Source organism: Manacus candei, unplaced genomic scaffold (genome assembly GCF_025592945.1).
Source record: "Manacus candei isolate 608988 ecotype Guabito, Panama unplaced genomic scaffold, ASM2559294v1 h1tg000034l, whole genome shotgun sequence".
NCBI lineage: Eukaryota > Metazoa > Chordata > Aves > Passeriformes > Pipridae > Manacus > Manacus candei.
The window spans coordinates 13890991-13906427 of NW_026138082.1; the positions used below are offsets into that span (position 1 = coordinate 13890991).

At 34.7% G+C, this 15437-nt stretch overlaps 1 protein-coding gene across 1 annotated transcript in view; it reads right to left on the reverse strand.

The window, feature by feature from the left end:
• Positions 1-15437, reverse strand: part of FIG4 (FIG4 phosphoinositide 5-phosphatase) — a 60680-nt gene that overhangs the window by 11963 nt on the left and 33280 nt on the right. Inside the window, exons 16-21 of the mRNA XM_051792356.1 lie at positions 12379-12517; positions 9566-9624; positions 8824-8971; positions 7936-8019; positions 4879-5074; positions 2308-2390 (exon numbers count right to left, since the gene is read on the reverse strand). Of these exons, the coding sequence (XP_051648316.1) occupies positions 2308-2390; positions 4879-5074; positions 7936-8019; positions 8824-8971; positions 9566-9624; positions 12379-12517 (709 nt within the window). The remainder of the gene's footprint in view (positions 1-2307; positions 2391-4878; positions 5075-7935; positions 8020-8823; positions 8972-9565; positions 9625-12378; positions 12518-15437) is intronic.

Consider the following 15437-nt stretch of genomic DNA (forward strand, 5'->3'; position numbering starts at 1 on the left):
TTCTGTGATTTCTGTTTTGAAGAGAATTAAGTTATCTCAGCCATCAGTGAAAACGGGCTGAATAGATTCAAATTACTTTCAATTTGCATTTACAAATAGGCTTATAATATAGATCAGTTGATGTAAAGTAACTTAACCTGAAGTACTTTAAATCTGCGAGACCCTAATATTAATAAAGAAAAAAAACATGTAACATGGCCAAGGATATCATGTAAAGTCAGGATCCTACATCTCCATTTCCCTTATTACAATAACAGAAAAAGACTCGATGTGATAACTGTAATCATACTGTGAGAGAAATTGCTGCTATTCTCAAGTGATGTACATTTTGGGAAGTATAGATTTTACTGACATCCTTTATTACATAAATCAGCACATCAGATCAGAAATAGCACAATGTCTTGTTAGCTAAAAGAGGTAAGGAATTTGTAATTGTTTTATTTTTAAAACCTGCACTGCTTGAAGGAAATTAAGTAAATGCAAGCTTCTTTTTTTTTTTTTGGTCTTAAAAGAATATGAATAGGGAGCTTCAAAGCCCCCATGGGGTTTATAGTGTTACGACTACAATAGACTGAATGCTAGTCCAGCCTGAAAAATTATAAAATGGGAAGTAGCTGCAATTCTGGATGTTATCACAGAGTCGTTCATCTACACAGAGAGACTCAAGAGTAGACACCAGTTTCCACTGTGCCATTTGCAGAACCACAATAATTATCAGCTATATCAAAGGAAAATTGGCAAATTGGCACCCATTTTCTAGTGGTTAAAATAAAAAACTAAAGTTAGAGGCATAGGTGAAGTTAAAAATTTTAGAGATAATGAGAAACATCTTCTTCAGCCCTACTCAAGTGTTCTATCTTCAAATGATTCAGGATTTAGGAAATAGGTTGAAATGGGAATTTCAAAGAACTAAAGACTGCAAGAGAAGTAGCTACACCTAAAGAAAAATTAACACAAAAAGACTTTTAAATAAAAAGAAAAAAAATATTTCAGTGGATTAACGAACTAAGTCAGGATGAAACATCACATATCACCAAATCAGAAGACAGCATAGTGAATTAAAATTCCCCTCAAAAACTGAAAATGTTTCAAATACAATAAGGTAGCCCCTGCTATTACACATTAGAAAATAAACAGAAGTGCACATAAGGCCATTTCAACATGTTTCACAAGTATTCACTTCAACATATGTACAGTGTTTTTCCGAGATGATGTGTAGGTTTCTTATATCTATCTCTTTTCTCAAACATCATTAATTCTACATTCTAAGCAGATGTTTGAAACATTAGTTTAATAAGCAAATGCCATTGATTTGCCCTCCTGATGTCTTGCATAAGCAACTGCTCTCTTGACAACAGTGTTACAAGACTTTAGGAACTAAGAGGGTGTTCAATTTGTATCTAAATTTCTCCAACTGATCTATCCAGGGAATAGAGTAAATGACTTTTTGGCTCAGCTCTAGTTCATCCGTAACTTATATTATTCTAGTTCAATTTTGGTTCAAGTTAAAAAAAAAACCAAAATGTTCAAATTAATTTTCTGGTTTAAGAAAAAACGAAAATTTGAACCAGTTTCTTTTTGGCCTTAGTATTATTCTGTGATATTGAGGAGAGTATTTGAGAACAACAGTGTAACTACACAGTTTTTAACAAGAGCGACATGTAGCCAGTGCTCTGTATGAGGTTATGGCAATTCAGAAAATCAATCTGCTGATTGCTCTTGGGGAGCAGATAGTTCATGGCTCCTGTAGGAATGTGACAACTGTTTTCTAGAGGAGAACAGTCTAAGTTACTTCAAACTCAGAAGACCAAGATGTTTCAAGAAAAAAAGCTGAATATTATTCAGAAAAGTAATTTTCCTTCAAAAGTCACAGATTATTTCCTTCCAAAAGTCACACAACTATTTAAATTTGAGTAAAAGGTAACAGTTAACACATCTCTATGAATAAGACATTATGTTAAAAAAAGGAAAACTTCTATTGTTTTGTATGCATTTTTACAGAATAAGCTATTTCACTTATGACTGATTTGAATTACTGTAATTCAACATTTGAAAAATGCAAAACCCACAGACTACAAAGCTTACAATCATGGGACCACTCCTATGGAATTTATTTAACTTCTACTGAAATCAGAGTTGACAAGGACATCCGAAAACAGTTTGATTTTAAAAAGAGAATAGTATATATATCCAAATATCTCTAAAATTTATAAGTTACATAAGTTTGATCAAAGGCAGCACTTTGAAAAACTGCATTTAACTGCCTCAAATTATTTTTTACTGATTACTACTGGAAATTTATCTCACCTGGTATATATTGCGAGATCATCTTCTGAAGGAATATCTGAAAGATTGATTCCATACACATCTTTTGTTGATTGCACTACATTCTGGAACATAAGAAGAAAGATTCAAACTGAGAATACCATAACAACATCCAAAGAAGTTTGGTTTTAAGCACAGAACTCTTTCTAAACTTAAAAATAATTTCAAAAGCACACAAAACCAAATAAGTTTCTTATATAAATATTAATCTTAGCTGCTGCATATTTTTATATTAAAACCATTATTCAACACAGAAAGAATTCTTTAAAGATAACATCAGATAAAACAACATATTAGGAGAATAAATTATATTCCTAGAACGTAATGATGTAGTTATTAAATTATGTTCTGTGTTGAAACTTAATATAGAATAAATCATATTTGTTCAGAACACGCTCCCACATTTGCTTTCACAGTTCCTGCTGTCAATTCTGAAATAATTACAAACCTCAGGTTGAACAAAACTATTTTTATTTAATACATTACGCAATCATGTCAGTCAACTATAACAAGGAACCAACGCACCTTCAATACTGCACTTTGTCTAAGGATTCAGTGCTAAACTGAGGGGGTTTACTGACAAGACACAAATGTCTGCAAGTCAACTATAAAGACAGTTTTCTTTTAGTTCAAAAAGATCCAAAGTCAAAGAACTCCAGAAAGATATGGGCTGACCAGAAGTATAAAAGTGTTTTTTTAATAACTTCTCAGAGACGAGGATAGGAACTAGCTATTTGGGTTCTCCAAATAACAAGGAATAGCATGAATTAACAATGCAAATTGTGACTAAAATTCAGTGCATGAAAAGGTGCTAATAAATTGGAATATATTTCTTCATATGCATTATTAAAAAAATCAAAATAACTCACTGAATTGAAAGCCATTGACATTCGATAATATTTTAAATCATATTTTGTGTTTACATACATTTTTCATTTAAGTATCTTAGAAATCTAAAAAAGTTACCTTAGGTATGAGTGTTGAAGTGTGTTCAAAACAGAGGGGAAAAATGACATGAGATAAATTGTGCAATACTAGGAATCAAGAGTAAAATTTAAGCTTGGATTTCTGTTTAAAAAAAATCTATAAATCTGATTTGCTGGACAACAGGTACTCTATTATTCAGAGATAATGGAAAACTTTCAGATAAAATATCTTGCATAAACAGAAAAATGCACTTGTATTGGCTTAATCCAAATTGTCCAAAATGAATACCACATAAATTCAGTTATTTTATTGAAAGTGCTTCGTTATGATTAGGAAGAAGGCACTGTTGAACAGAAGGCTGAAAATCTACTATCTGAGAACACAAATCCTAGGCTAAGGACTGAACAGAATGAAAATCTGTATGGTGGTAGAAAAAAAACCAAACCAAAACCAACAGATTTATTGTCTGTTGCCTATCAGGCACTACATTTTATATTGACTAAGATCATAAATACTCAATTTTCTTCAAAAGTGGTAACATGTACAAGCACAACACTCTAACCATTTAAATTAGTTGTGACTAAAAAAAAAAATCAACCCTCCTCTCAGACAATGTAAGTATTTTCCAAATTTCTGTAGTCTCCATTAGCATATCCTTTTGCTAAGACAGTTTCACTGGTATAAGAAAGAATTTGAAGAATGATTACATGAATTAATAAAATAGGTATTTCCATAATACTTCATACAACTCAATATTTTCATTAAATTAGTACCCAAGGGATTCCAAGAAAGTGGAGTTACATTAGTAAAAAAAGATTAATAGCCCACAACTGAGAATACACATTCTTTCCATTTCACTGTGCTTCTGCAACTTATTTCACTATTTTATTCACTGCTAATATCTTCAACTTGAGTAGGAGTAATATCATAGGACCAATGAGATAACATTATCATGTACATTTTTGGAGTTAGTTTAATTTTTTTTAAATGCCAGACCATATAATTATGAAACAGTAATTTAAAAGTGTTCACATAAATCTGGTTGAAATTTATACAGATTGATCATTAATTTACAGTTATGTTGACCTGAGCAAGTGGCATCATCCAAAAGGAATTGCTTTGTAATTCAAAGATGTGGTGCTCAGATCTCAGGTCCATACTACAAGTCTTTCAGGGTATTTGCTCCAAATTAGCTCCCATGGACTAAATGTTGATTGGGTAGTTAGATCAAGTACATTCCTGAAGAAAAGGAATCCTATTTGCGTGCTCCAAGACCATCTGGATGTGTGCCAGAGAATGGTAAGTAACAATAATCAGAAGTATACTATTGCTCTGAATTAACACAAATGTATTTTATGCTTTATGTAATGACCTGAATACCTTTCAAATACCGTAGATTTCTTTTCTTTTAGTGCTATTTTCTTTTGTGTTTCACTAACACACAACAAGAAGAACAGAGAAGGTTTATAAGCAGTTGTGTAATATCTACACACAAAAATTACCTTGGAGACCTTTTTCACTAAATGCCTCAGAGCTTTACTTTTGACTGTTCTATAATGTTTACTGTTTTTTCCCTAAGGAAATGTGAATTTTTAAGCCTTCTTGCCTATCACAGTAATTTCTTACCTCTGTGATTTTTGTATTGTCTCCTGTATCAGTCACCTTTACCGGAGTTGAACGTTGAGAAACAGCACCCTCATCTTCTTTATCTGTCCCAGAATCATCTTCAGAACTACTTGAGACTGCTTCCTCACTTGGGGGAGGAGGAGCACTAGCAGCTGTTTTGCGCTGCAGTACAGTTTCTTCTCTATTATTTTTGTTCCTATTAGGAAAGGCAGTGTGTATGTATGAAATCAGCAAGACATTAACAATGAATACTTTAAATTCCTAATCTTGGTTACAGTCTTTCTGGGGAAATAAATTCTATCCTCTGGAATAAGCTGTTGCTCATCTTTTGAAATCCCCAATTGATTTCTTTTCTTCAATTTCTTTTTATTCTGGGTCATTTAAAGAGAGTCCAAAGGATTATGTCAGCTTTTCTCCACCAATCCTCTGATTCATTACTAAAATCCCTCCCCCCAACTGAATAAATAAAAAGGAATAAAAATTAATTGAGACATAATATCTTCGGTTTTGATCCAGGAATATCCATAATATCCACTCCAGTAGCTTTCTTAATCTTGGTCCCAAATCCTAATGATAATGTCACTTTTTTCCTTTCTTTTCTATACCTCTCCCCTCAATTTATTTCTTTAATCAGTAACATTTCTTTATGCAGTATTTCTCACTCCAGAAATTCCAGTCAATATAAAAGGTGCCTTACTTGTACAAGGACTTCAAGAGGCAGCGTTTAAACAAAAGTAGGCTAACACTGTGTTTAACAGTATACGCTCTGAAAGGTATACATTACCCATCAGAAATTATACTACATCCTTTGCATCCTTTCCTACTGGCCATAGAAGGGTATGTGGTTGCACTTTCCTCTCAGACACTCTCACAATCTTTCAGGGAAGGCAGTTAATGAATAGATATTAACTAACAAATAGACAGTTTATAGACAAATCCCTGGAAACAGGAAAGAAACCTCTCCTTCTTGCTGCAATGGCTGTCCACATGTCATTGACACTGTGCTTGACAACTCCAAAGGAAGACAGGAGCATGCTAAGAGGCTATGAAAACGGCATACAGTGTGGTGCAAATGCTAGTTGCAGGTCTAGTGTTCTCATGAGCATCACTTGAGCTCTAAAGGAGCACATTATGACTGTTACAAAGATGTCAAACTCATACAGCAGTTTACCCCTGTACTGAATTAGCTAAACATTATATGCTCAAGGAACATGTATAAGCAAGCAGGAGAGTCCTCCTAAAGGAGGTCTGACAGCATACCCCACCCCCAAGAATTCTTACACAGGAACTTACCACAGCAAGTTTAATTTCTGACTAAGCAGAACCTGACATTTTGTTAGATTGAAGTTTACAGAAAGTTATGAAGACATAAGCATTCTTTTTAGAGAAAATTAAGGTTATCTTCCCTACTTTTCTAACTGATGTGAAGGTCACAAGAAAAGTAGTCCTTTCTGAAAGCTGAAGAACGGAGCAAGTAGCCAAACACTGGTAACAGTGTTCATAGAATCACAGAATATGCCGAGTTGGAAGGGACCCATCAGGATCATCAAGTCCAATTCCTGGCCCTGTGCAGGACACCCCAAGAGTCACACCATGTGCCTGAGAGCATTATTCAAACACTTCTTGAATTTAGGCAGGCTTGGTGCTGTGACACTACCCTGGGGAGCCTGTTCTAGTGCCACGCAGTGTTATCCCCACCCCACTCCCAGCACGTATTCAGAAGAGGCCAAGATCTAATTGTCCTAGGGACCAGAACACTTACGGACAAGAAGAGATAAACAAACCCTTCAGAAATGTCATAGATCAAAAGATGATGACAAATGTGCAAGGCAAAGGTACCACCTCTACCAAAGGTTAAATATGGGTAAGGCAGAAGAGTGAAGCCACCTTTTACCCTACTATACAGCCAATGCAGAGCAAGCTTTATGAGTAATACTAGGGAGTCCGGGAATGTGGCTTTAACTGAGATGATTCTCTGTGTTGTAACAATCCCTAAAAATCACAGCAGAGACATTAAGGCAAAGTGCCTGATAAAAAGGTAAAACAGTCAAGTATTTAATGTAATATCTGAAGACAAATTAGTCCAAAATCTGACATTATACCAAAGCGGAAGAATAAAGCTGCTCCTCAAAGTACTCATAAACTCACAATTCTTAGCAGAGATAAACTGTACAACAATTGAATAGTCTTCCTGTTTATTCCCAGGGAACATCGGTAGCATGAAATTAGGTTCTACTAATGATAAGCATAGTCTACTTTCAACATTTATTGGCAATGAGATCAGAGCACAACATGAGACAGTCAAATGTCCTAGTGTTCAACCGAACAGCGAGTTTCCAGAGGAACTTATAATGTTATGACTGCACAGGGATAGTTCATTACTGACAAAAGGTTTCCTTCATATCAGGTACCAAAGACAGAATGAATTCAGGAAGAGTCCACATAGCCCTTGTGTGATACAGCAGATCAAACACAGCAATGGAATAAACAGAGTAACAAAGCAAGTCCAGGATGCAAAAGCAGCTAAATGAAGCATTCATTTGTCCCCAAAACTGCTGCTGAACTGTTTTATATAATTTTACCTGTAAATATTTTAATAACCCTTTTAATAAAAAAACTATACTGAAATTGGCATTTATTGCTGTTTCAGGATATGTTCTATTTATGAAAAAATTATAATTCCTAAAGACAAGAAGAATATGCGCATTCCTGTCATCTCCAATAGAGAAAGAAGTTGCCGCCAATATGAAGTGATGATCAAATTTTAATAACTTCTGTATATTATAAATAAAAATTTTCTCATGAACTTCACTTACAGGAATATGAGAAAACAGAAAATATTAAACAAGTCTGAATTAAGAATTCCTAGTGTCAAATAAAAATCTCAAATTAGACGTGATTTTCAAAGTGTACAATTACACATTGGTGTATAACACCAATGAATTATTTCCCATGTAACACAGAATGTGTTACACAGAGACACACACAGAGTTTATATATTTTCTTTAAAATTTCATTACTATTAAATCAAAACAAAATTTCCCATTTCACACTTACCCTAACACGGATTTTCCAGTTTCATCAGGTTTACGAACAGTAAATGGACTGGGATCAATTCCCACATTCTTAGGCATAAAATCTCTGCCAAAATAGTAAGGCAAAACTGTTCATGAGCAAAGTTCAACACATAAAATTTTTAAGTTTTCTGGAAGAACAACCTCTAACATCTATCTTTGATTTAAAAAAAATCCTTATAAAAAGAGATATCAAGTTCTAACTTCATCTTTGCAAGTTACGTATATTAGGTATTTAAAAAGCTTTCAGTTGCATTATTTAGTCCCATAAAACAGCTGCAAATAGCACCACTTGCCAAAGATGCTAAAACAATGTGCTTCATTCCTGTGCTGAAGAAGCCCTGTAACTCAGGGCTTCATATATTGTTTTCAAAATGCTGCCAGCACTCAAATAGGGTCAAAAAGGTACATGAAACATAATCTCCCTAGAAGTCTTTAGCTAAAGCATGATTCAGATTATTCTCAGAATATCCAGCTGATTGCTGACAACAAAAAACCCCAAAAATATCTGGCCAGCTGTGAGAACCAGATGAACTGAAGAAAACGACTGTAAAATGAGAGCAGAACAACTAGAAAACAATTGTGTTGAAGGTAGGGTCTGTGATCAGAGTCCACAGAGAAAAGTTAATTTGTCAGCCTTCAAGTGCTCAAACATCAGACACTCCATAATGGAAAATAATTGGAAATTTAAGCACTATTTTAACAGACTTTTTTTAGAGTAACATTTCCATGTAGTACTGTGACTTAGTTTCGAGAACTTTGCTAAATTTGAAGTTACACATATTTAACCAAAAAAAATCAAATGCATGTTTAATTCACACCAAATCAACTTCTAGTCAAGGATTTAGAGCCACAAAACATCCTAATATACCGTGTAGAATTGGTCATTGCCAAGCAGAAGGTCTCATCAAAACTGCTCAACTCATATGGCCTAAAAAACTCATTGTGGATATCAACTTCCTCTTCATATTTGTGGAACTTCTTCACTGTCAATTTGCGTCTGTTTTCAGCACATGTCACTGGCAAGAAAAAAAATAATATTTTTACAAACCATTACTGACTCTTGCAAAAATCTAAAAAAGCCTGCTCACCTAGCCACCCTACCAGGCATTTTTTTCTACAGTCATATACCCCCTGAGACAAGAAAATATGACATGAAGAAGATGCATTGCACATCTTCAATAAATATACATTATCAAACATCATAATTTGATTTCCCTTCATGATGACAGTTCCTAATAAAAGATGCTTCACAGTACCCCAGAGAACTAAGACATACTAGCTCTACCATGTCATCTGCAACAGGAATGTAACCACCAGCATAGACTATAAATATATGTTAGTATGGAAGCAAAAAGAAAAAAAGAATCAAGTGTGCCCTGGCTCATAAACAGACGGAGGTCAAGTTTTAACCAATTAGGTAGTTCTTGCAACCTGCAGTTGGAAAATCATGTCTCATTAGGAGGAAAAGATAAAAAAGTATTTAGCAATCATTATTTGGAAAGTTCTGTTTTTTTTTCAGATTTGGGATCCAATACAGTTAAAAATCATTAGTAATTAAAAGTTCTTTTTCAAGATACTCTTGCAAGGCAAGGAGAAAATACAGTTCCTACCTTCATCAAAAGGAAGAGGTAAATGCTTTAGCACATCTGCGGTCCACCAGTAAGTATAGCTACAGGAAAAACAGAAAGATGGTTGATACAGAAGATTTAATCTTGTATCCAGTCTAAACATTTGCACATAACATTTACCCATCCATACAGTGTCACTTCAGCAAATGCAGTTTTAAAATTCAAGCATGAAAAAAAGTAAAGAATTATCCTTGGATGGAGGATTTCAACAGGCCCTTATTCGATTACTTTGCTCTCAGGTTAGGAAATTTAAACACATGAAGCTCTGCACAGGTATGGAGGGAACAGTAGTTTTGTTCCATTAAAGAAATACATATCAGGTGCCTACCCCTACAGTACTGAAAATTAAAGTCTTAGTACATATAGAAGGTATTTATGTATTTCTTTTGTTCTGGTCTTTGGGGAGGGGGAAAAGAGGCATTTCCTCCCACTTGTTATTCAGATCCTAAAATTTAGAAAAAGTGTATGAAGAAATGAAGGTCAATGATAATAAAATCAGATGATGGTCAAAACACCTGATTTCTACACATAGAAATACATTTTGATGTAACAGCTGTCCTACATCTGAGAACTGTATGTTGGTATATCTAACAGCAAAATTCAAGCCCTGCTGGAAGCTTATACAGGATTTCTGTAAAACAACAAAGGAAGTCAAGGAACATTCATGAAATAAAGCATGTTTTATCTTTCATTCACGTTTACACATTTTTATTATCTCTTCTCAAATATACTTTAATTTCTTCTCTAAATTATTCTGATAGATTCTTCTATTTCATTATATGGAATGAAAAGACAATTGTCTTCACTGATTTTTATTTCAAATATGCATGCATTCACAATACTGTGAAGGCTGTAGTCAGAGTATTAATGTGGTTATCTCCTACTCATGTCAATGTAGCCATCTGGATCAAACACAATGGATATATTCCCATACCCAGAGATAGACTTGTTAGTGAGATTAAGCAGACAGTAAGAACAGGCAGGGAAACACACTTCAGTTCCAAGAACTGTGTGTGTCCTAGACAGAAAGGAATGGTCCTGCCTCTCCTCCAAGTCCTGTATCAGGCCATGCTAAGCAAGTTATTTTCTCTGGTACCTTCAGAAGCTATGCAGACATACCCGGTTCTGCTGCCCGCATAAACGATAAGTAACACGGCAACACAAAGTCTCCTTTTCGATATTCAGTGTGCTCTCACGTGAGTCACAAATTATATAAAAGTAATATATGAAGCTCATTATTAAATCTCTTCTTTTTAATGGAGAGGTAAATACAATATAGAAAAAGCACAGATAGTCAAAAGAAGTTTCAATGACAGGAAACATCATCTTCCCTCTCTTTCTATATCCTTGATATCATTATGAGTTTTCATTATTTCTTTTGCTGCTGTGCCCAAGGAATCCAAAACAGAGACTGCGCATACAAGCAGGAAGAAGTTACATGAAGTACATGTCCAATAGTTTAGTAGAAACAAAATATTACTTAGAAGAGTTTTTTTCACCTATTTATTTCACCTAGTTATTACACGGAGGTATCATTTTGTTCATAGGAGGAAACATCTTTGTTTTATACTGTAACTGCTCAGAAGAAATTCTGCCAGAGTGAAAGGTAAAACTAATTAACAAGTAACCAAAGAGTATCAATAATTTTTTTTAATATTCCACCTCATTTGAGAACAGTATCTGTGACAAATAAGAGACAGCTGTTTAACAGAGAACAGATAAAACGGAGACCAGAACATTCTCACATTTGCGATGTATCAACAGAAATAATTTTTGACACACAATAATGTTCAGAACCAGTGGGCAAGAAAATTAATATTGCATGTTTCATGTATGCCTGAAATAGCACTTGGTTGTACGGCTCATATGAGCTATCATCATGAGAAGCCTCAGGAGCCAATACAAAAGGACTGAAATTTAGGAACAGCCACATCATATGCCAGCTGCCGTGACGGGTTAATGGAATAAGCAGCCAACAGGGATTGATTGCACTGTTTAAACACTTGCAATTTTCCCCAGACAAAAATCTAAATGCAGATATTCAGATCAGCTCTTTGTAATAAGGAGCTTTAAGACTCATGGCATGAACAAAGATAAAACTGTCAAAATTCTCAAGAGATTATTTAGTTGAAAGTCTAGTGCTGTCCTTTTTGTTAAAATGGATTTTTCTTAATGCACAGTACTTATAATCCTCAACAAAATAATTTCACATTGTGAAGCACTCAAACTACTTTAAAATTTTTATACTTTATTACTTCCGTATATTACCACGCAACTACAGTGGAATGCAAATAAAGAAAAGTAGTCTTCAAAACAGGCTAGACATGGCTGAAAGGAAGGTAGAAAATCATGGGGTTCTTGGTATGCACAGCTGCAAACTAAGTGCAGTACACAGAAAAATAAACAAATGCTATCCTTATCACCTAATCTCAAATTCAACAATTAATAAATCTGAAAATCAAGAACGCACCTGAATATTGCTTAATGAAAGTGTAGTAACTGTACTTCAGTAAATTAGTGAAGCATTTTGCACTACAGGATAGAAATTCATATGAAATTAAACTTCTTTTTCCAGTGCAATAGCAAAAGAACACATTAAAGAAGATCCTTCAAAACACTAACATTCAACATTTTTTTGTAATCTCTTGAAGGTTTTTTTCTAAGCTATTGTAAAAACTTAAAAAACAGTAAGCAAGTTTTTGACAGGTTGACTAAATTACTTGATTAACAACAGATGTCTTTTAAAATTTATTAGAGCAATATCAAACAAAACAAAAAACAGAACAGCAAAATACCTTTGCCTGGTCTGTGATGGACTGAGGGTGTTCTTGTGATGCAGATAAAAATCAGTGGGAAGTTCCCAGAGATGTGGTTTTCCTTCTGAAGGCTTGAATACTCCCAGAAAGAGATTGATAGAATCTTGCCTGTCTGCATCTGTTAGACAAGAGGTACGATTAACACCAGGAACATTGCAGAGCTCAAGCCCATTCAGACATTGGTCCTCAGAGTGTGTATACACTCTGTGTATACAGAGAAGCCCCTGTGACCTCTGGGCTTCAAGCAACATAAATGGAATCTCATTTAGACCAGACTTTCTGCCACACTGCAGTGTGCATGTGGGGCTGGTGGCAGCACTGCCTCCTTCCTTGGCTTCTCTCCCAGGAGCCAAGGTTTTGCAGAAGTAAGACCTCATGCTGCAGCTCCATCTCCCACCTCTGTATATTAGTGTATGCATGAACCATGTGCATGTATTTATGCATGTTTCAGGAAATCTGACACATTGTGCTGAACTTACTGCAACCTAAATAACTGAAGAATGATTTAATGAAATTAAATGGTATCCATACAATACAAGTTTACGACAAAACACAAAAATTATGAATTCTTTGGGGTTTTCTAGCCAAAACATAGTCAGTAAAATGATTAAAATTCACAAACACCTTTTAGTAATTTGGACTTTTTTCCTGTTGTTTTAAATTATTAATTTCTCTTGTCATCTTTTGAGCACCACCAAATAAAATAAGGCAGGTGCTAAAATCCAGTAGCACGTACCACTGTAGATGAAGCATGGTAAGGAATATCATTCATTTATTTCTTTGAAATCCCTCTTCCTGCCTACCCGCAGACAGGATGAGTTACAATAGATATGAAGAAACACTAGAGTCAAATGAGGGCTCAGGGATGGTGAACTGTATAAAGACAACTTTGCAAGCAGAGTCATAAGGGCAGAAGAAGGCTTGTACTCAAAGGATCTTCAGGTATGGGGGAACGTGTGGAGAATTGTGCTCTGTTTGTGCATGTGGAAAGCTCTTCACTCTTATTTGCATGTCAGTGATCATCAGACAAGGAATAGTTCAGACTAGTTCAATAGATAGGGTTACTCCTTCAGTTTTCTCCACATTTCAAAAAGAGTACTATGAGAGTTGAGTGTTCCTTTACCAATACACTCCATCAAAAACATAAAGTCTCAGTACACCAGAAAGCAGGTAAAAAAATAGGCAGAGTCCACAAAACAGTGGTGTGACAGAAGAAAGTTGATTCCTGGCTACCACCCAGGTTTCAGTCAATACCTCTTTTTCCTCAGAATTCAAACATCTCTTCCCTCTGTGCAACAAAAAGCATTTTTTACAAACACAAAAGCAGCTGACAAATTAAGTGCTGTGTAGAAATGTGATGACAATAGGATTATAAACAGTCACATGATGTAAGAGGGTAAGACATCAGGAAAAGGGAAAGAAAGGGGAACCTCCTGATGTTGCTTAGCTTTCTTCACTATTTAGAGGACCCTTCATCTGGATTTGGGCCTTTTATTCCTTTTCTATCCACTCATATTCCCTCCAGATACATTTATTGTCTCCAGAGCACTGTTCCAAGAAGACACTTATTTTTCTTTCTTTATTGCTCCTCACCTTCCCATTTTTCTTAAGAGGATAAACTCTTCTACACAGTAATACTCAAAAGCATATGTAGGTCCTTATAGTTTGCAGGCTGTATTGTTTCTGCAAAACAGTGTCACAATTTAACCAAGACATAAGGAGAGAATGAGGAAGGCCAAGAATACAGTAAGAAAGTTGTGCAGAAAGAAAACTCAGTAAAAAGGTCTGAACCCCCCCAACCAAAACAACCTTGTTGAGAATATTAAGAATTAAAAAGAAAGTAAATGTCACAAGCAGTAAAGTGTATTTTTTCTTCCTGATAAGATATTTAGTGTGTGGCTTAAAGAAAGTGCTGAACAAACCCTTAAGAAAGCTCTCTAAGTGTAGAAACTGGAGGAGCCTTAAAGACAAAATTAATTAACAGGAGCAAACAGGTCAACACTTGTGGTAATTTCTGAAAGCCAAAAGGATAGATGAGCTTCCTTCGTTCATTTTACTGTTTCATCTGCCAGGAGCAGAAGGTATACTGAAATTGTAAAATAATTAGACTGAAACAAGGTAATACAGTTCACAAACCATCTCACTAGTTATATGACAGATGCTAAAATGAAATAAATCTAAATGAAATTTGTTGTGTGAAAACCAGGTTGAATTTAAACTCATATCGATTGAATTAATTAATTCATTGTCTGAAATGGTGTATAGCAGCAGTTCATTAAAGCAATCTTACCTTTCTTTCATAGCAAAAAATGACTGCTGGTAAATGTTACATTGCTGAAGGACTCAAACTTTCCTCTGCATTTAATGTTTCAATTATGGAGTTGTGTTTTAAACTTAACAGAATTACAGGACAATGTCTTTCTACCATCTTACTTCTCAACTTATAATTTAAAAGTAGGTAAAACCCCATAATATTAAAGATTCTTTGTGCATAAGTCTTCAAGCTGGCACAAATGTATGTGTGATAGTGAACTTGAAAGGTCATAATCCTCCCACTGCATTACATTAATGGTTGAACAATTTAATCACTTAATTTTGAACAGGAACAGTGAAAGCTTTTGTCTTGCTTTGAAATACTAGCCCAAGAAAAGAGAATACTCAGCTTTTCAGATCAATTTTCTTATCTAGACAATAAAAAAAGAGAACATGTCAGTGCACTAGGGAATGTAAAAGGACAAACAGGTTTTCTCCCTTCATTGCTAGCACTGAATGCTATAATTATATGCAAGCAAGTAGAAAGACTGCACTGATTTTTCAAAAGATACTGTAATGTACGTGTATACTAGCACATATTTAAGACCATTTGAGAAATTAGGAATTGAAAGGGCCAGTTAATTGAATTAGCTTAAAATAATTTACTGCTCTCAATTTGAGTTTGCAACTGCACCACATGACAAATTACTAAATCATGAGAGATTCAGCACATATGGGACTGTAATGTCCCATGACTAAAAGGTTATGGTAATTAAGTTTACTTT